The 16293-nt window shown below is 38.6% G+C and overlaps 2 protein-coding genes across 6 annotated transcripts in view; one reads left to right on the forward strand and one right to left on the reverse strand.

Moving 5' to 3' along the window:
• LOC119709805 (cohesin subunit SA-2-like) overlaps nt 1–4782 on the reverse strand; it is a 58148-nt gene extending 53366 nt beyond the window's left edge. For all 4 annotated transcript variants that reach the window (XM_038158059.1, XM_038158051.1, XM_038158040.1 and 1 more), the window contains exons 1-2: nt 4646–4782; nt 4371–4539 (exon numbers count right to left, since the gene is read on the reverse strand). In XM_038158059.1, coding sequence (XP_038013987.1) covers nt 4371–4414 — 44 coding nt within the window. In that variant the 5' untranslated portion in view covers nt 4415–4539; nt 4646–4782. The remainder of the gene's footprint in view (nt 1–4370; nt 4540–4645) is intronic.
• Nucleotides 4758–16124, forward strand: GTPBP6 (GTP binding protein 6 (putative)). Of its 2 annotated transcripts, none has more exons than XM_038158111.1 (10): nt 4758–5181; nt 7944–8081; nt 8508–8578; nt 10101–10202; nt 10871–10988; nt 11445–11603; nt 12956–13164; nt 14504–14652; nt 14963–15115; nt 15416–16124. In XM_038158111.1, the coding sequence occupies exons 1-10, from the start codon at nt 4836–4838 to the stop codon at nt 15555–15557; spliced, it is 1587 nt and encodes a 528-aa protein (XP_038014039.1). In that variant the 5' UTR covers nt 4758–4835; the 3' UTR covers nt 15558–16124. The 2 variants fall into 2 exon arrangements, with proteins under 2 accessions (XP_038014039.1, XP_038014047.1); XM_038158119.1 differs by having other exon boundaries at nt 4760–5181; nt 10101–10231; nt 10918–10988.
• The last annotated feature ends 169 nt before the right edge of the window (nt 16125–16293 follow it).

Below are 16293 nucleotides of genomic sequence, written 5' to 3' on the forward strand. Positions count from 1 at the left end.
GAAGGAGTTAGCAGCAAGCACTCAGAACTACACATTCAGGACAAAGCCAGAAGAAAATAAAAGCAAATACATGCTTTTTAGTATTTTTAAATTGTTGTTTTGAAGTGGTGACATTTTTTCACTAAAAGCCAAACAGCTAACTTTAAAAGTACAACAGAAATTTGGGGCCTTTTTCAGACTACTGGCTTTCCTGTAAGATATGCAGATAATCAGAAAACCAGCTATGCTATCAAAGGTATCAAGGAAGTATGAAGTAAGTAAATGAAACAGAAAGGTGACGTTGACTTAATGCAGCCTTTGTTGACTTAAGAGCTTTGCACCATGAACCAGTAACACAAGTAGGCATTCCCTCTGTGGGCGCCCTAAGCTAAACAAGGCAGCAACATTTGATGTGTCGACATTTTAAAATGAGAGGAAGAAACTGGTTTACTTTGTTTATAAAACATGCTGAAGAAAAAAGACACATAAAAACTTCATTTTCAGGTCATTGCTAATATCATGGAAGAAAAATTGTATAAAAAAAGATGCACCTTCTGGGAGATCTGAAGCCATACATTTATCTGCAATGAAACTATGCCATTTTTCATCATTCCCAATGCTAACAATGGGCTTTGCCAAAGATCATGTTTGAGTAGACGAGCTGGATCCCACTTGTGCAGCAGGTCCAGTACTGGAAGCTGGCTGCAATGGCCTCCTTTAAACTACAGTGGCCAGGACATGAAGCCAGTTGACTTGTACTACAGGAAGGCACAGAGAGAAAGTAAATATGAGAGTGTACAATTACTTCTATTTTCGTGATACTACTGCAACAAGAGAGTGTACTAACACAAGTGACCACTTTACAAACAAAAACACCGGTGTGTTACACTATCAGATACAGTCAACTCTCTAGTATCCAGTGTTGGCAAACACAGATGGAGAATTGACTGTTCTATGCATGCAGAGCCAGCTCACTCCACCTAGGTTTATCAATGCCAGATAAGCATTTTTATCATTCTTCTTCCCACAATTGTTTTGCAAAGCAAATTCTGAGACTGAATAGCATCAACTACAGGACCAAGGCCCCAATGTTATTTTGTTGGTGAGAGCGGACAAGTTTTATTTAAACATGTCTCTGTTTACTTTTTTGATCTACTGAGACACTTCAAGAAGTGATGTAGAATGAGGCTTCCAAAGACTCCTATAAAAATTCCATAGAAATATAAAATTGCACAAAAATATATAAAATTTCTAAATGCAATTATGCATATGCTTACCTTCCCTATAGAGAAATGTCCCATAAAAGTTAAATTCTATTAATTACTAATTATGGAAAAGTTCAAAACATGCCACAGTGTTTGATAGATGGAATGAAAGAAAATTCAGGATGAACAAATCCTTATACTAGCTGTCTGGACTTCTGCATGTGAAGAGTGGGATAAAGTATAGCTCCCAGCTGAGCCAGCATTCTATAAGCAGTCATTCACAAAAGTTTTCAATTGTCTTCTTTGATTTAAAATTGCAAGCCACAGAGATTAAGTAGCCCAAGTACTACCAGAGACTTTCCAGCTGAAAAGAACAAACAGCAAGGGACAGCAATATGGATTGCTTTTCTGATGCCAGTTTGCTCTTCTCAGATCCTTCTACAGACCACAAAAACAAAATGAATCCAAACATGTTTGGCAAGGAGCTGTTTCTCCTATGTGATTAAACCCTTTCACTCTTGGTTTCAAAGCAGAATGCATCACTGTGGGGCTGGACTAACAGGTTTTTACTTGCACTGTTTCACAGGAACTACAACTCAGGGCCAGCCAACACTGCATTAATATGGGTTACCAGTTTCTGCATTGTACCTCAACATAATACTCAATACACCTTCAAACCTTTTTCTGAAGTGTTTACAAGTACCTTTTAGCAACTTACTCCATTCCAGAATGAAGCTACATGCACTGCATTTGATTATAGCAACTATATTTGAGTCCAAGTTGGTTTAAAACATTTAAATAATTCAAAAATCAGAACTGCCACAGGACAGCTTCATCAAGGACTTGTCTGATCACGTACTGCTTTTAGGATCTCTGTGTAGAACATACTTCTTTGAAGGTTTAATTCACACCTCTCTTTCCCCGGAACATTCTGAAGGACAGCTCTCTGGACAGTATTTACTGGCCTCATGCTATTTGTTTAGTCTCTTATGCCAGACAAAATGTACTTGTAGCAAAAGAGGTCCCACAAAGTAAGGAAATGCTTGGCATATGGAACAGCATGTTACCAAAGCTCAGCAAAACCTCCAAAAGTGGGAAGACTACAGATCTACAGTTCCCTCGTGTTGGGCCAAATAAAACCCATCTGGGGTGAAATTTGTTAAGAGTAACTGTTACACATGCAACTAAACATCTATCTTAAGCACTCAACAAATATAAATACCAATATTAAAAAGCCATTTAGTTTCTAAACTGTTTTGGTTATCACTGCGCCATAGCACATAGCTATGCCTCAGGAAGCACTGGGCAACAACAGATAACTTCAAAAAGTAGAGGGTTTTTTTATATCCAGATATTACTAATGTTCATGTTTTTCCTTTCTCTCGCTCTCTCTCTCTTTTTTTTTTTTTTTTTTTTTTTTTTTTTTTTTTTTTTTTTTTGGTAGCCTTTTGTCCTGGTGTTTCCAGTTAGGCTATTCATAAGGCAGGTGCAAATATTTGCAGAAACTAGACCAGCACCTAGAAACTGAACCCCATGAAACCACTGAGCAACTAAATGGGATATTTAAATGGAACTTTCATTTGCACAACTACATTTCTGCTGAAGAAACTGTTAAAAGAATTAAGACATCCTCTTCTTAAGTAAAAAATAAGTATTACTGTATTACTGTACCTAGCTGGGGGAAGACATGGGGGTCACTTCTGCAGCAATCCAAATACATATCTCCATTTAACATCTCAACTATGGGAGTGCAATGGTAGGTTGGACAATTTTTGAACTAGCTGGGTTTTTTTTTTCCTCCCTTTGTTATTCTACACCATGTTGAGCACTTCTGCATGCATACATTCACTGCTTCATGCACTGGAAGAAACAGCTCTCAGCCATTTAGTTGCTTCCATCAGCAACCAGTAAGACAGCATGAGCAGAATGCCATTTCTATTTCCACCTTTATACCCTGTTATGTATGGCTCAGACTCATTTTTACCTTGTGTTCTTGCCACAATATTGTCCTTTCACTAGCACTTGAAGTATTACTGATAAGATAAAACACTTGAAGTGTTTTTGTAACACAAAGGAAGCTAAATCCCACATCTAATCCTCTGACACAGTACTACTGTGATAACGTCTGAATTCAGTTTTCTTAATAAACATTTAGAATAGATCTGGTGACTCACAGTTGAAAAAAAACCTACCTCTTTACCAAGGATGCAATATATTCCTTTTGCTGTGTAAAAGGAACAATTAATCTATGCTACTGAAAGAATCGTACCTCTACATTTTTTAAATTATAAATTTCAAAACAACTGGTTCATCTCTTAGAAGCAATATAAGAAGCTCCAATAAGCAACTGCCATGTGCCTGTGTAACACTTCTGAAGGTAAAAGGCTGGTTTCAGATGAAACATACTGGAATGGACATATGGGAAGCTATACATGTCATCATGGGCTAAAACTCTCAGCTTTAATTAGAGCATAGTGAAGCAAAACACATGGAGCAAAGAGGCCCAGAACGTGACAGGATCAGAAAAGACTGGGCTGCAACGAGTTCAAAGCACACAACAGTGGGCATCTAAGAAGTTTCACTCTTTGAAACCAAACAAGAAATGCCCAAATGTTGTAACTTTACCTTTTATTTATATTTATTCTAGTAGAACTTCTAGTTGCATTGTGTGAACAATTATATGAATACCTTATCTCAACAAATGGCTAACAAATACATTATAAAAGAAAGAAGGCATGATGGATCCCTGATAAAAACAATACAAAATATATAGAAGCAATGCCCCCATCAACACCTACAGGGAGCTTGCAGATTACTTAGCACTCTTCCCCCTCAGCATCCCCAAATTCTCCAATGAAGGGAACACATGCGCTGACAACGAATCTGCCCTTTTTTTTTGTAAGGTAGGGCACACGTTTGCACTGTGGTGAATAAGGCACAGAAAAGCTTACAAAGCCAAGGTCCCTGTCAAACAGCACAGAACACTACATTAAGGAGATGCTAAATAGTACATGAAAAGAAGTAAAATGAAAATATTAGTAGCAAAGCACAATGCACAGCAAACCCTCTCTTCCCCCTTTCCCCCAAGGTGACTGCAGACTGCCGCGGTATCTGCACGGCACAAACCCAAGGGACAGCACCCGAATCTACCAACAGATTGTGCAGGCAACCTGTGCCAGGTCTTACTTTGGGCTGGGAAGGTTACTGGCTGCGTTGGGCTCGGCTATCATTTCCGCTACATTATTTCAGCAGCACAAACAAGCTGTCACGACCTTCTGAGGAAACTTCGCCGAAATCGAGAGTGTCAAAAACTTAACAACCCGTCGGCTTTTGCGGGCGGAGCAGCGGCCGAAAACTGTCAAGAAAAGCACACAAAGAGACTTAATTCCAGGCAAACCAGGGCAGAAACAGCACCCTGCCCGGCCGCAGAAAAGGATGAAACAGAAAGAAATTAAACCTACCGACAAGCCCGCGGTCCTTCCCGGGCGCTGCCCAGCGAGGCCGGCCCGGGCCCGGCGTCAATCACGGCGGCCGCTGGGCCCGGCAGGGGCGGGGAGCGCTGTCACATGGGCGGCGGCGGCGCTTCCGCAGCGGCCGGAAAGACGCGGCCGGTGACGGTCCGTGCTCGCAGCCCCGGGCCCTGCGGTGCCGATGCGGCCCGGCCGCCTCTCGTGGTCGCTGCTGCTGCGCTGCCGGCGGGCGGCGGCGGCCCTGGGCGCGCCCCGGTGCCGCCCGCTGCCCGCCCGCCCGCTCGGCGCCGCCGCCCCGCTCCGGGCCCTCCTGCGCCCGCCGGGCACGGGCGGCGGAGCGCCATGGAAGGGGGCGGCGGGCGCCGGCGGGGATGAAGAAGAAGAAGAAGAAGAGGAGGAGGAGGATGAGGCGGCCCTGGAGGAGCTGCTGGCCCCGTCTCCGCTGGCCCCGGGGCCCGGCGCCCAGCGCGTTGCCGTCGTGCACCCCGCGGTCAAGTGGGGCCCGCAGAAGTCGCCGCTCACCACGGGTGCGGGGCCGCGGGGGCGGGCGGGCTCGCAGGGAGCTGTACACCAGGGGGTCCGGAACGGACTGCCCTGCGAGGTGGTGGACTCTCTGTTCCTGGACGTGTGTAAGAAAAGAGTGGTAGTAGCGCTGAGTGCTATGGGCTGTTGACGTGGTGATGTTCGGTCACAGGTTGGACTCGATGATCTCAGGGGTCTTTTCCAACCCAATTGGTTCTGTGGCTGTGCCGCTAGTGTGATGTGGACCCGCTGTCAGAGTGGTGAAACCGCGAAGGACAAGCTTGGATGGAAGGTCTCAGTCGTTCTTTCCTTTTTTTGACAACTATTTAAAAGACAAGGAGCTGTTAGTGAGTGTTGGCAGGTCTGTGCTTTTCCTTGCAAACCATGCTGACTGTATTTTGGACGGCAGAACGCCTCAGTGCAGGTTGGTCAGGGGAGCAGTCGGGTGTCCCTGTTATTAGCACAGTGTTAGTTGCCCTCAGCCGTGCTGCCTGCCCAGGTGGGCTGGAGACCTTTGGCCTTAGGCTTGCCCAGAAGTTGGCTGGAGAGCAGCAATACCCTCCTGTCCAGAGAAGAGAGTGCAGTGAAGATGAAGTCCTGTATAAATCTTCTCAGGGACTTAAGTGCTTTTATGTAGTTACTTCGTGATGCACCAAGAATTCCTCTGTAAGGACATTTTTTAGGACTACCATTAGGTTTCTCTTAGAAACCACTGTAACTAGCTAATATATAAGCATTAATCACACACCATTAAGATACGTGATGAACTTGCTGCTTCTCTGTGAACACTTCTCTAATTAGAAGGTTGCAATTTAAAGGATTAAAGCATCTTGTAAGTTATCTTTTTATGTTTAGAGTCATCGAATGGTTTGGGTTGGAGGAAACCTTTGGAGATCATCTAGTCTGACCCCCTGCAATGATACAGGACATCTTCCACTGAACGAACTTGTTCAGAGCCCTGTCTAATCTGGCTTTGAATGTTCACAGGGAATGTTTAGAGGACCTCCACCTCTCTGGGCAATCTATTCCAGTGTTTCACCACTCTTATTGTTAAAAACTTCATATTTATATCAAATCTAAATCAAATCTCTTGGTTTAAAACCACTACCCCATTTTATTGCAACAGGTTCTGCTAAAAAGTCTGTCCCCGTCTTTCCTATAGGCCCCTTTTACGTACTAAAAAGCTGTAAAAAGGTCTTCTCAGGAGCCTTCTCCAAGCTAGACAACACCAGCTTTCCCAGACTTTTCTCATAGGAGAGGCTCCGCCTGTCTGATCATCTTTGTGGCACTCCTCTGGACTTGCTCCAACAGGTCCACGACTGCCTTGTGCTGGGGACCCCAGAGCTGGATGCAGCACTGCAGGTGGGGTCACACAGGAGCAGAGCAGAGGGGCAGAATCCCCTCCCTTGCCCTGCTTTGCTTTGGATGCAGCCCAGGACATGTTTTGCTCTCTGGGGTGCAAGCACAGAGTGCTGGGTCATGTCCAGTTTCTCATGCACCAGCGAGTCCTTCTCGGCAGGGCTGCTGTGATCTGTCCATCTCCCAGCCTGTATCTGTATCTTGGGGGCTTGCCCTGACCCAGGTGCAGCACCTTGCACTTGTTGAGCCTCACTAGTTTTCCATGGGCCCACTTCTTGAGCCTGTCTGTGTTCTTCTGGATGGCAAGAGACAGTTTGTATATACTTTTATTTCAATTTATTATTTGATGAGCCTAAATCTTGTTTAGTTTTATTAGTGCTGCTAATTGTAACAAATTCTCACATTGCAGAATAAAGCTTTTAACCTTTTCAGAATTGATGTGACATATAAGTGACATAATTTTACAACTGAAAAGTAGGTAAAATATGAAGACACCTTTTTATACAAACGTACAGAAGAATAGCAGTGGTCCCTTTCCATTTATTTAGGCCCTCCAGATGAACAGCCTGAAGCCCGAACAAATTTTTTTTTAATTATTTTTGAAGTATCACAGATACAACAGGAAATCTGTGTATTTTACAAAAAGCATGAATAATATGAGGAAAAAGTGGATCATGATGATCTTTAAAAATATGCTACCTTTTGGATCAATGTAGCCTATTTAGTATGTAAATTATGTTTTGCTGTCTAGAGAAACTTCTGAAGAGGAAAATTTTTGCATATCAAGACTAGAATTGCTGATCTGATATTCTTGTGTAGTCTTTGTGATTTCGCAAAGTCCTCAAAAATCATTGCTTTGCAATGTAGATGTTAAAAACTCAAAAGGAATTGATGAACCAGAATACAGGATTCAAATCTGCTGGTTTTAGCAAGTCACAATCCAGTTTAGGTCCTTTATGAATAAGTGGCTGGGAAGTTAACAGCAGGATGTGCTGTATTAGTAATTCCAAAATTATTGCTGCAAAACACCGAAGTGTTAATTGTGTGGCTTTGTGCTCATCTGAAATAACAGATTTTCCAGCTAGTTAGTCATTTCGCTTGTTGAGGAAAAAAACTTGGCGATTTCTTTCCTGACAATACAATTAAAAATTCTCCTAAGCCAACAACCACAGAAATAATTTATACTGTCAGAAAGACACTTTGTGTGATAAAATTGCATCAGACTGTTCCATTACTCTGATTAGAGGTAAGACACTTTGCTCCTTGCGCTAGAAGTTAAAAGAATTTCAGTGTAGCTTAATCTTTCCATGTTCATGCATGTACTGTAGTTATTTGAGATGTGAGCAGAATTATGATGGTACATTTTAATGTTTATTTCTTTTTTTCTGTTATTGTTATGTTCCTGAAGCTGAATTACAGATTGCCGAAGCCATTGCTCTTGTAGATACTCTACAGAACTGGACAGTTTTAGATAAAATAATTATTCCCACAAAAAATCCCAACAAGAAGTTTGTTTTTGGCAAAGGAAACTTTCAGGTTTTGACAGGTAAGGACTGAGATCTTTCAGCACTGCATCACTCTAAATGGAAGACTTTTGCGGGCAAACTGTTCAAGGATGGGTGTGAAAGCTGAAGAGAGGGAGAATTTTGTTTATCCATCATGCAGGTTTGCAGGCAAGCTTGAAAGAATTTTTAAAGTTACAAAAGCAATGCAGAATACCCATAACCCCTGGTCACTGAAAATGTGTGAGGCAATTTAGTCTGTAACTTTATGTGATTGACATAAGTGAAACTGATGCTGTTCTTGGCACGGTACTAAACTAGCAATTACAACTGCTCTATGAACAAAGAATATGGTGCCATTTGATGTTTTATGAGCATTCTGCTCTGTGCAAAATGGTTTATAGTCTGGGCATTTTAAAAAGAGAATTGACATTTAACACTGTATTTTGCAATCATTATCCATCTTTTAGAAAAGATTAAAAAATTGCCCCATGTGACAGCTGTCTTCTTGAATGTGGAAAGAATATCCTCACTAACAAAGGTAATTAAATATAATATCAAATCATATTCTTTGCATCAGTATTGTTTGGAAGCTGATGATGTTAGGAGAAGTGGTCGGTTAAGATTCTGAATTTGCAAACGTTTATATATGAAGCACCAGGACTAAGTTTTATTGAAAAGAATCTTAATGCCTATTGCATTTGTCCAGTTGATGTATGTTTCCAGCTTGTGCATGAAATTTTCCAGCAACTTAGTACAATTTATTATAGACTCTGCTCCCACATTTGACACCAGCCCTTTTTAAAATGTTGAAAATGTTACTCAAGGTGTTTTTCACAAAATGATGGTGTTAACACAGCTTTTGTTATGAAGAATGTCAATATTTTGGATTAGCTATGTGCTCAAGTTTCTATATTTATAATGGATGGCATATTTTTTCCCTGTGCTGTGGATGCTGAATTGTATTTTAAATATGAGGTGTAAATTCAGAGCATGTTTATAGTTGAATGTTTCAAATACTTAAACTTTAATTCCTAACCCTTAAAAAGAAGCATTGAGAGGTGCAGCATACTTCAGTATTCTAACACTGGCAGTAAAACAATTGGTACATGAACTACAGATACTCATGGACAAACTGAAATAAAAACTTTTTTGGGTTTTTAGTATGTGCAGCATCATGCCGGGTATAAAGTGTATGCAGACTTTGCAAGCAAACATTAATGCTTTGCTGGTGGTTTTGAATGCTTTCCCTGATTATAAAATGAAGAGATGACAAGTATCTCTAACAGATGGTTATTCAAGTGTTTCCATTTGTTGATGAAAGAGAAGTTGAAAATGTTTCACTTCAATTTCCTAGTTTTTAGGAAAACTCTTTATTTTATAGTAGGAGTTCTTTCAGTACTAGATTTGCTAAAAATTGTTTTCATGAATATAGATCTTAAGAGAAATCAAACAGGGTTGATTCAAGAAAGTATTTGAGAACATGTATACAAGGATTCTGGATTTTAGAGATGGCATAAGGGAGCTACTGCATATTTTAAGTGTCTTCTGCTGAATTAGAGCAAGGATGAGGGGTTTGGGTTGGTTGACTTTATTGTTTCATTAAAAGCTTGCTGTTAAATAATTTTCCTTCATTCCTCTCTATTTGTTTGCAAGTTTTAGTAACCTTTTTTCTTTTCCTGTGTTATCCCCAGCCTTTCCCATTCCAGTATTTCATAATTATTTTTTACAAGGATTTAACTACTGACACTCTTGATTCTGAGATGTACTGTAAGACTTGTTGCAAGAGTCCATAAAGAGCAGTGGAAGGTTTCTCGCTGAATTTGATGGGCCTAGACATAAAGTTCTACTTTCTAAACTCTCTTTAATTCCTCTCTTTCTGGTCAACCAAATTTTTACTTTGCATGCTCATAATGATTGCCCATCCATTGCAGTGGAATCCTGAGATCCTCTGAGTTCAAGTGTCCATCAGCTAACTAACTGTACTTGCTGTGTAGGAATTGATCTAGGGATACTGTGGGGGACAGAAGACATCTCGATTATTTTGTCTTACATGGCTAAAGAAAGAACTAGAAGGTGCCTGGGGCGTGCAAGTCTTTGACAGATACACCGTGGTACTTCACATTTTCCGCTGTAATGCCCGGACGAAAGAAGCAAAACTGCAGGTAGCGCTGGCTGAAATTCCACTTCTCAGGTACCTCGGGCTGTGCTAATCACATACTCATATCTACATGTTTTAGTGACTATTTCTTTACAGTAACAAAACCCAGCAATATTTACTATAAAGAAAAAATACATAGGGTGTTCAATGATTGATTAGAGCACAGAATTATTTACTGTAATGCCATTATTTTAAGCTTCAGCAGTGCTGACAGGCAAAACCAGAATGTGTTCAATAATCTTACAAAATGTGTTTTTCATGAAAAGGTCCCGGTTCTTTCTAAGACACAAGATGGATTGCAAGAATATGTAGGAATTGGATATGTATATCCCATATATAAAATTGTTGAGTTTAATAAAGAAAGCTGTAAACAAGGAAGATTAATTTGTATTTAAATTTTCCATATTTCTGCATTATGTGGCATGGAAATATGTACATGTCCATTGGTGTGAATTATGTGGACATTTTAGAGGTATAGATGGCTCTCTGAAATTTCGGAATAGCAATTACAATTTACCAAGAGAGTTGTATGCTTTTTTTAAGCTACAGTTGAGCCAGAAAAATCTGGGGTTTTTTTCTCCAGGCTTCTTACCGTGAGCAGGTTTCACAACTCAGTCATTTAGTGGTTTTATTTGTACTATCAGAATAACACTATTGCTTCACAATTTTTAGGTATTTTGGTATAACTGGATTTTTAAAAATTGCTTCTCTGCTGCCAGGTCAAATCTGAAAAACGAGGTGTCTCAGCGAGATCAGCAGAGAGGTGGTTCAAGATACATCATGGGCTCAGGTAAAGTCTAAATAATCTAATGATTTAGAGGATTTTTTTCTCCATGGCTTTTAAACAAATTTAGTTGCATTTTATTTTATTTGGAGAAGGTCAGGAGGAAAAACAGTGTTCTGCATCTAATTAAACAGATGTACAAAAATCTATTGGAAAGTAAGTTAAATAATAAGGTTTGGGTCTTTTTGGTCAAATTTTTTGGTCAGTAAGTGGTGAAAGATAAACTATTTGCTTGCCACAGGGACTTTTCATAAGTGTACATGGATATTTTAGAGTGGTTAGCATATTTTTTATAATTACTTATTCACTTTTTTAGGCAAGAATATTTAGTTTTAGTGGCTTATTTTTAACTTCACAAGCCCTAGAAGCCCTAGTGCTAGCTCACTTGATTTCCAAATACATCATTTGCTATACAGTTTCTCTTATGAACTGTTCTGCCAATTGCTCATTTGTATTTTTCAGGTGAAACGTTTCTAGAAACACAGACTCGTGTCTTAAAAGAAAGGGAACTTAAAATTAGGAATGCCCTGGAGAAACTAAGGAGGAAAAGGGCTTTACTTAGAACTCAGCGCAGAAAATGCGAGTTCCCAGTGGTCTCAATAATGGGCTATACCAACTGTGGTAAGCAAAACCTCCTGAAATCATAACACAAAAGAGCTTATATTGTCTAATTTTTAATTAGAAACTCTGGCCAGATTCTTATTTGTGTGTGTATAGGCTTTGTACTTTAATTAGTTTTTTTAATTGTGTAATGAATATTTGTCGGTTAGGATGTAGTTAGGAAAGCAAATTAAGCTGCTTGGTTTTTTCAGTCTCCAGGACATGTTTTGGAGAAATGCCTAGCCCCTATAGTGCCAAAAAGATTTTATATACAGTGCTAAAGACTGCACTGTTAATGTCCCTTTATATGAATCTCTACTGCTTGATCAGAATGGATACAGAAAAGTACACGGGTGTTTAGATCACCATGAAGACTTGAGGCATAGGAAGACAATTAAGGGTTGGCTGTTGATCTGAGAAACCTGCTTAAGGAGCACTGTAGCTTTCCATGGATTATGTGTAGCACTATGAGATGTGTTCCTAGGAGAATCTAAATAAAGCTAAAGGGGTTTTTTCTGGTTTTTTGGTTTGGTTTGGTTTTTTGGCTTACACAAGTGATTTCTTACTCGAGGCATAAGTAGACTTTAGATGAGACACTTTTTCAGGTTGGATTATCTTAAAACAATTTCATTTTCTTATTCAACTTCTTTAAAAAACCTATCTTGCACTAATTTTGTTATGACTTGTACACTCAAAGATTTGGATTATACAGAATGTTTTTCTTAAATGTCATACTTCCATACTTTTCAAACTGAAAATTCAAATATATATATAGATATAAAACAGTTTGGCATACACATAATTAAAATTTTTAATTAGGCTACGTACTGAGCACTTTAATGACTAATTATGTGAAATATTAATTGAGTCAAATAAATGTCTCTAGTATTATGTTTATGAGGAAATGCCCAATAAAATCCTCAGCCTAATAAGGTGTGTATTATTAGTGCTTCTCTTTATTTTTTTTATTTAGCAAGTAAATTATTTCATTTGACAACAGAAGCACTGAGGAGTGTGTAAGTGCATGCTTCCTAATGTTGTCATGGCAGTGCTCTTCAGAGTCTTACAGGTGAGAGTTGTAGGTAGGTCACTTTGCAGGTTGAATGAGTCTTTGATCATCTTGTGATTTCACAGCACAGCTGTAGATACCAGTATGTGATTACATACTGTGACCTTAAACCCAATTCCAAGTTAGGAAATGTAAACTGTCTTTGGATTTCCTAACATCATATATATAACTGATCGCAAGCTACAATTAAAAGACTCAAATTGATGTAAGAATATATGTTACCACATACATTTCACCTGAGCCTTGCAAATTAAATTTTACTTGGAAAATTTAAAAAAAAAATTGTCCTTTTTTATTTAATTAGGCAAAACTACTTTGATCAAAGCCTTGACTGGGGAAGCAGGACTTCAACCCAGGGATCAGCTGTTTGCCACCCTGGATATTACAGCCCATGCTGGCTATCTGCCCTCACATATGCCAGTTATTTATGTTGACACCATTGGGTTTCTGACTGATCTTCCACATAATCTGGTTGAGTCATTTTCAGCTACACTAGAAGAAGTGGCTTACTCAGTAAGTAGTTGACTGTAAAAATTGGGAAATCAAATAATTTCGTTTTACATAACCTTGAAAACAGGGGAAGTTAATTGACATGCTGTTCTTAGCAAAGTATCTGGCTGACTATAGTAAACTCCTAAGATAATGATGTAAATATCTTAAACTAATTTTCTTATACTTTATTTATGCAGAACATACACCTACAAAGGGATTTCAGAAAGGGTTTATTTGGAATATATGTGTCCATCTCCATGATACATAAACCAGATAAACCAGACTTTTCTGATAAAATATCTGAACAGTGCATCCAAGTGAGTCAAGGCTAGCTTTCCTGGGAGTTAAAAATGAATTAAAGCATCTGAAATTACCTGGTTTTAACTTAACGTTGCCCGTAGAACTACAAGTGGGTGATTGTGATGTGATGCAGGCAGCATGTAATAAATATAAATGTTCTTTAGCAATTATTTTCTCATTAAAGTTTGTTTTTCTGTGCTATAACAAAGTGTAAAGCTGCATACATACACACAGACATTTAAACAAAAACCTTGTATTATGAAAGGTAATGAAATTCAGTGGTAGCTAGATGCCAGAATGCTGCTAAAGATTAGACTTAACCATGTAGTAGCAGGGCTTTCAAAACCTGGCTCAAACCATCCTGTTTGTCACTTACTTCTAATTATTTTTCAAAAGTTTGAAGTAATGTCTTGAGCAAAGATGATTAAACTACTTGAATGCAAATGTTGAGTTTGGTTGCTTGGTTTTTATCATGGCAAACATTATATATATACTTGAAACTGGTAAATTTTGTATAAAGCTTTCTAGTGAAGCTTTAGTGGAGCTTTGCAGTAATAGTGTCTTGGGAGCTAAGCATAAGGATAATATTCTATATGTTGAATGTAAAAATAGAATTACAAGTTAAATGGAGGTTTTCCCCCCTCAGTTTTTGAAACAGTTTTGCAGCCATTACTCTTCTGAAAGCGTTTTTTAGAGATCACTCTTTTTAATCTCCAGTGGTTTTGAAGCCTTACTGTTTCAAAGTCTTGGCTTTGAAAAAAATGTATCAGTTATTATTTGAAATCTGGTTCTGTAACTAGCTTGACTGACAACATTTGCTTCAGGTTTGTGGGAGGCAATTTGTACTCACTAAAGGTGGAGGACTAAGCTGCTGCAGATTTTCTTCCATCATGGACTAAGAAACAACAGTTTAATACTGTTTTAATAGTTAATTTTACAGTGCTAATCTGCCAGTGTGTTACCAAATGGATAGGAAAGCATTTTGCAAAAATTAGCAATGTAAAAATGGTTTACAGTCTCTACAACCTGGTAACTGGTGTTGTATATTGATCTTTGCTAGGATCTGATAGTTCATGTGAGGGATATTACTCATCCAGAAACCATCCTCCAGAAAGCAACTGTTCTGTCAGTTCTGAGGAATCTCAATCTTCCTAGCCATTTACTGGACTCAATGGTAGAAGTTCATAACAAAATGGATTTGATAGAAAGGTAAGCAAGAGATGCCAAGTGTACTTAAACATTTCTAATGTTTCAGAATCCTTTTAATTCTTAGTGTAGAAAAGAGATCCCACACTTCAGAATATATTTAATACTGTTTCTCAGTCTTTTACATATGTAACTATAGTCTGAAAAAGAATTCATTATCTTTTCATTACAAAAGAAATCACTTGAGTCATACAAGAAGTGGCCTCTGTAGAAGGTGTCAGTACAAAGTAACTCAGTTAAATCGTCCGTGCTTGGAATATTTTCACAACCTAATCTTCATGAACAAATGTGCTAGCAATTAATTTTATTTCAGGTATAAACCCACTGAAGAAAATGCTTTAGCTGTTTCTGCTCTGCATGGGCATGGTCTAGAAGAACTGAAACAAGAAATAGAGAAAAAAATACTGACAGCAACAGGGAAGAGGATTCTAACAGTTAACATCAACTTAGAGGGACCTCAGCTAAGGTAAATAATTTTAAATCATGTGAAGGACTTGGAGAAATATGAAACACTTAATCATTCATGTCAGAAAGTTTTCAGGTCATATCATACTGATTTTAATCTGCTACCTGTGTTAAGAATAACAGAGATAATTATCGATGATTTGCGACCTATTGACAAAAAACAGCCCCATTAGAGAAGTGAAGCGAAGCACTTCATCTTTTAAAGTGTTACCTGGATAGGAACCTTTGAACCTAGACCAAGAATCACATTTTGTGCAATGTGTCATACTTTTAATATGCTAATATGCTTTTACATTTACAGTTGGCTCTATAAAGAAGCAACAGTTCAGGAAATAGAGGTCATGCCTGAAGACGGCACAGCCAGGGTAAAGGTGATAATCGGCAGTTCTGCTTTTGGCAGATACAAAAACCTCTTTCCCAACAGTGAGATTTTCATGTCATGAAACTGCATCCTGTTCTAGGAGAAGAAACTGATCTCCTCAAGAGGATGTAAATAAAGTGAACGACCTGTTAGTTTCACTGCTGAATAGTTTCTTTTTCTTCCACACTTGATGTTTTTGGTGCATTTTAGAAATGGACGCTGTTTCAGAAAACTTCTGGATGGAAACAATAAGAGCTTTGAGCTTAATTTTGTCAGCAAGTACCAGGACAGCACTAAATTTTTTATGTTAAACCTGTTGTTGGCTATAAGCTGAGGACCTCAAACACATGTAATGGCATCTGACTTAACCTACAGAAAAGTACCAAGTTTCTTATATAATATAAATAAAGCTTTTTATTGAGTTTTTCAGAAGAAAATAGTATTTATTATAGTTAAGGTATTTCAGATGGTCTTTGGAAAATGAAAGTTAGTGAAGAAAATATTGTTGGTTGTATATAAATAATGAAGATAAATTTGTTCAAGCAGAATGCATGAATGTAAATAAAATAACGGCGATGTCTTACTGCAGTGAAGAAAAAGAAATCAATTAAGGCAATAAATAAAGTTATCTGTGAACATCTTTTACCCATGCAATTTTCTTGCCTACAGTAATTTATCCACAATACCTATTACTATGTCAGTTCTTGGAGAAAACATTTAAGGTACTGCAAACCTTTTCACATAGGAGAACAAAAGGAAAAAACCCACAACAGATACATTTCTTAAGTTATGAATTACTACTGAGAACCAATAAAACA

Source organism: Motacilla alba, chromosome 1, assembly GCF_015832195.1.
Source record: "Motacilla alba alba isolate MOTALB_02 chromosome 1, Motacilla_alba_V1.0_pri, whole genome shotgun sequence".
Taxonomy (NCBI): Eukaryota; Metazoa; Chordata; class Aves; order Passeriformes; family Motacillidae; genus Motacilla; species Motacilla alba.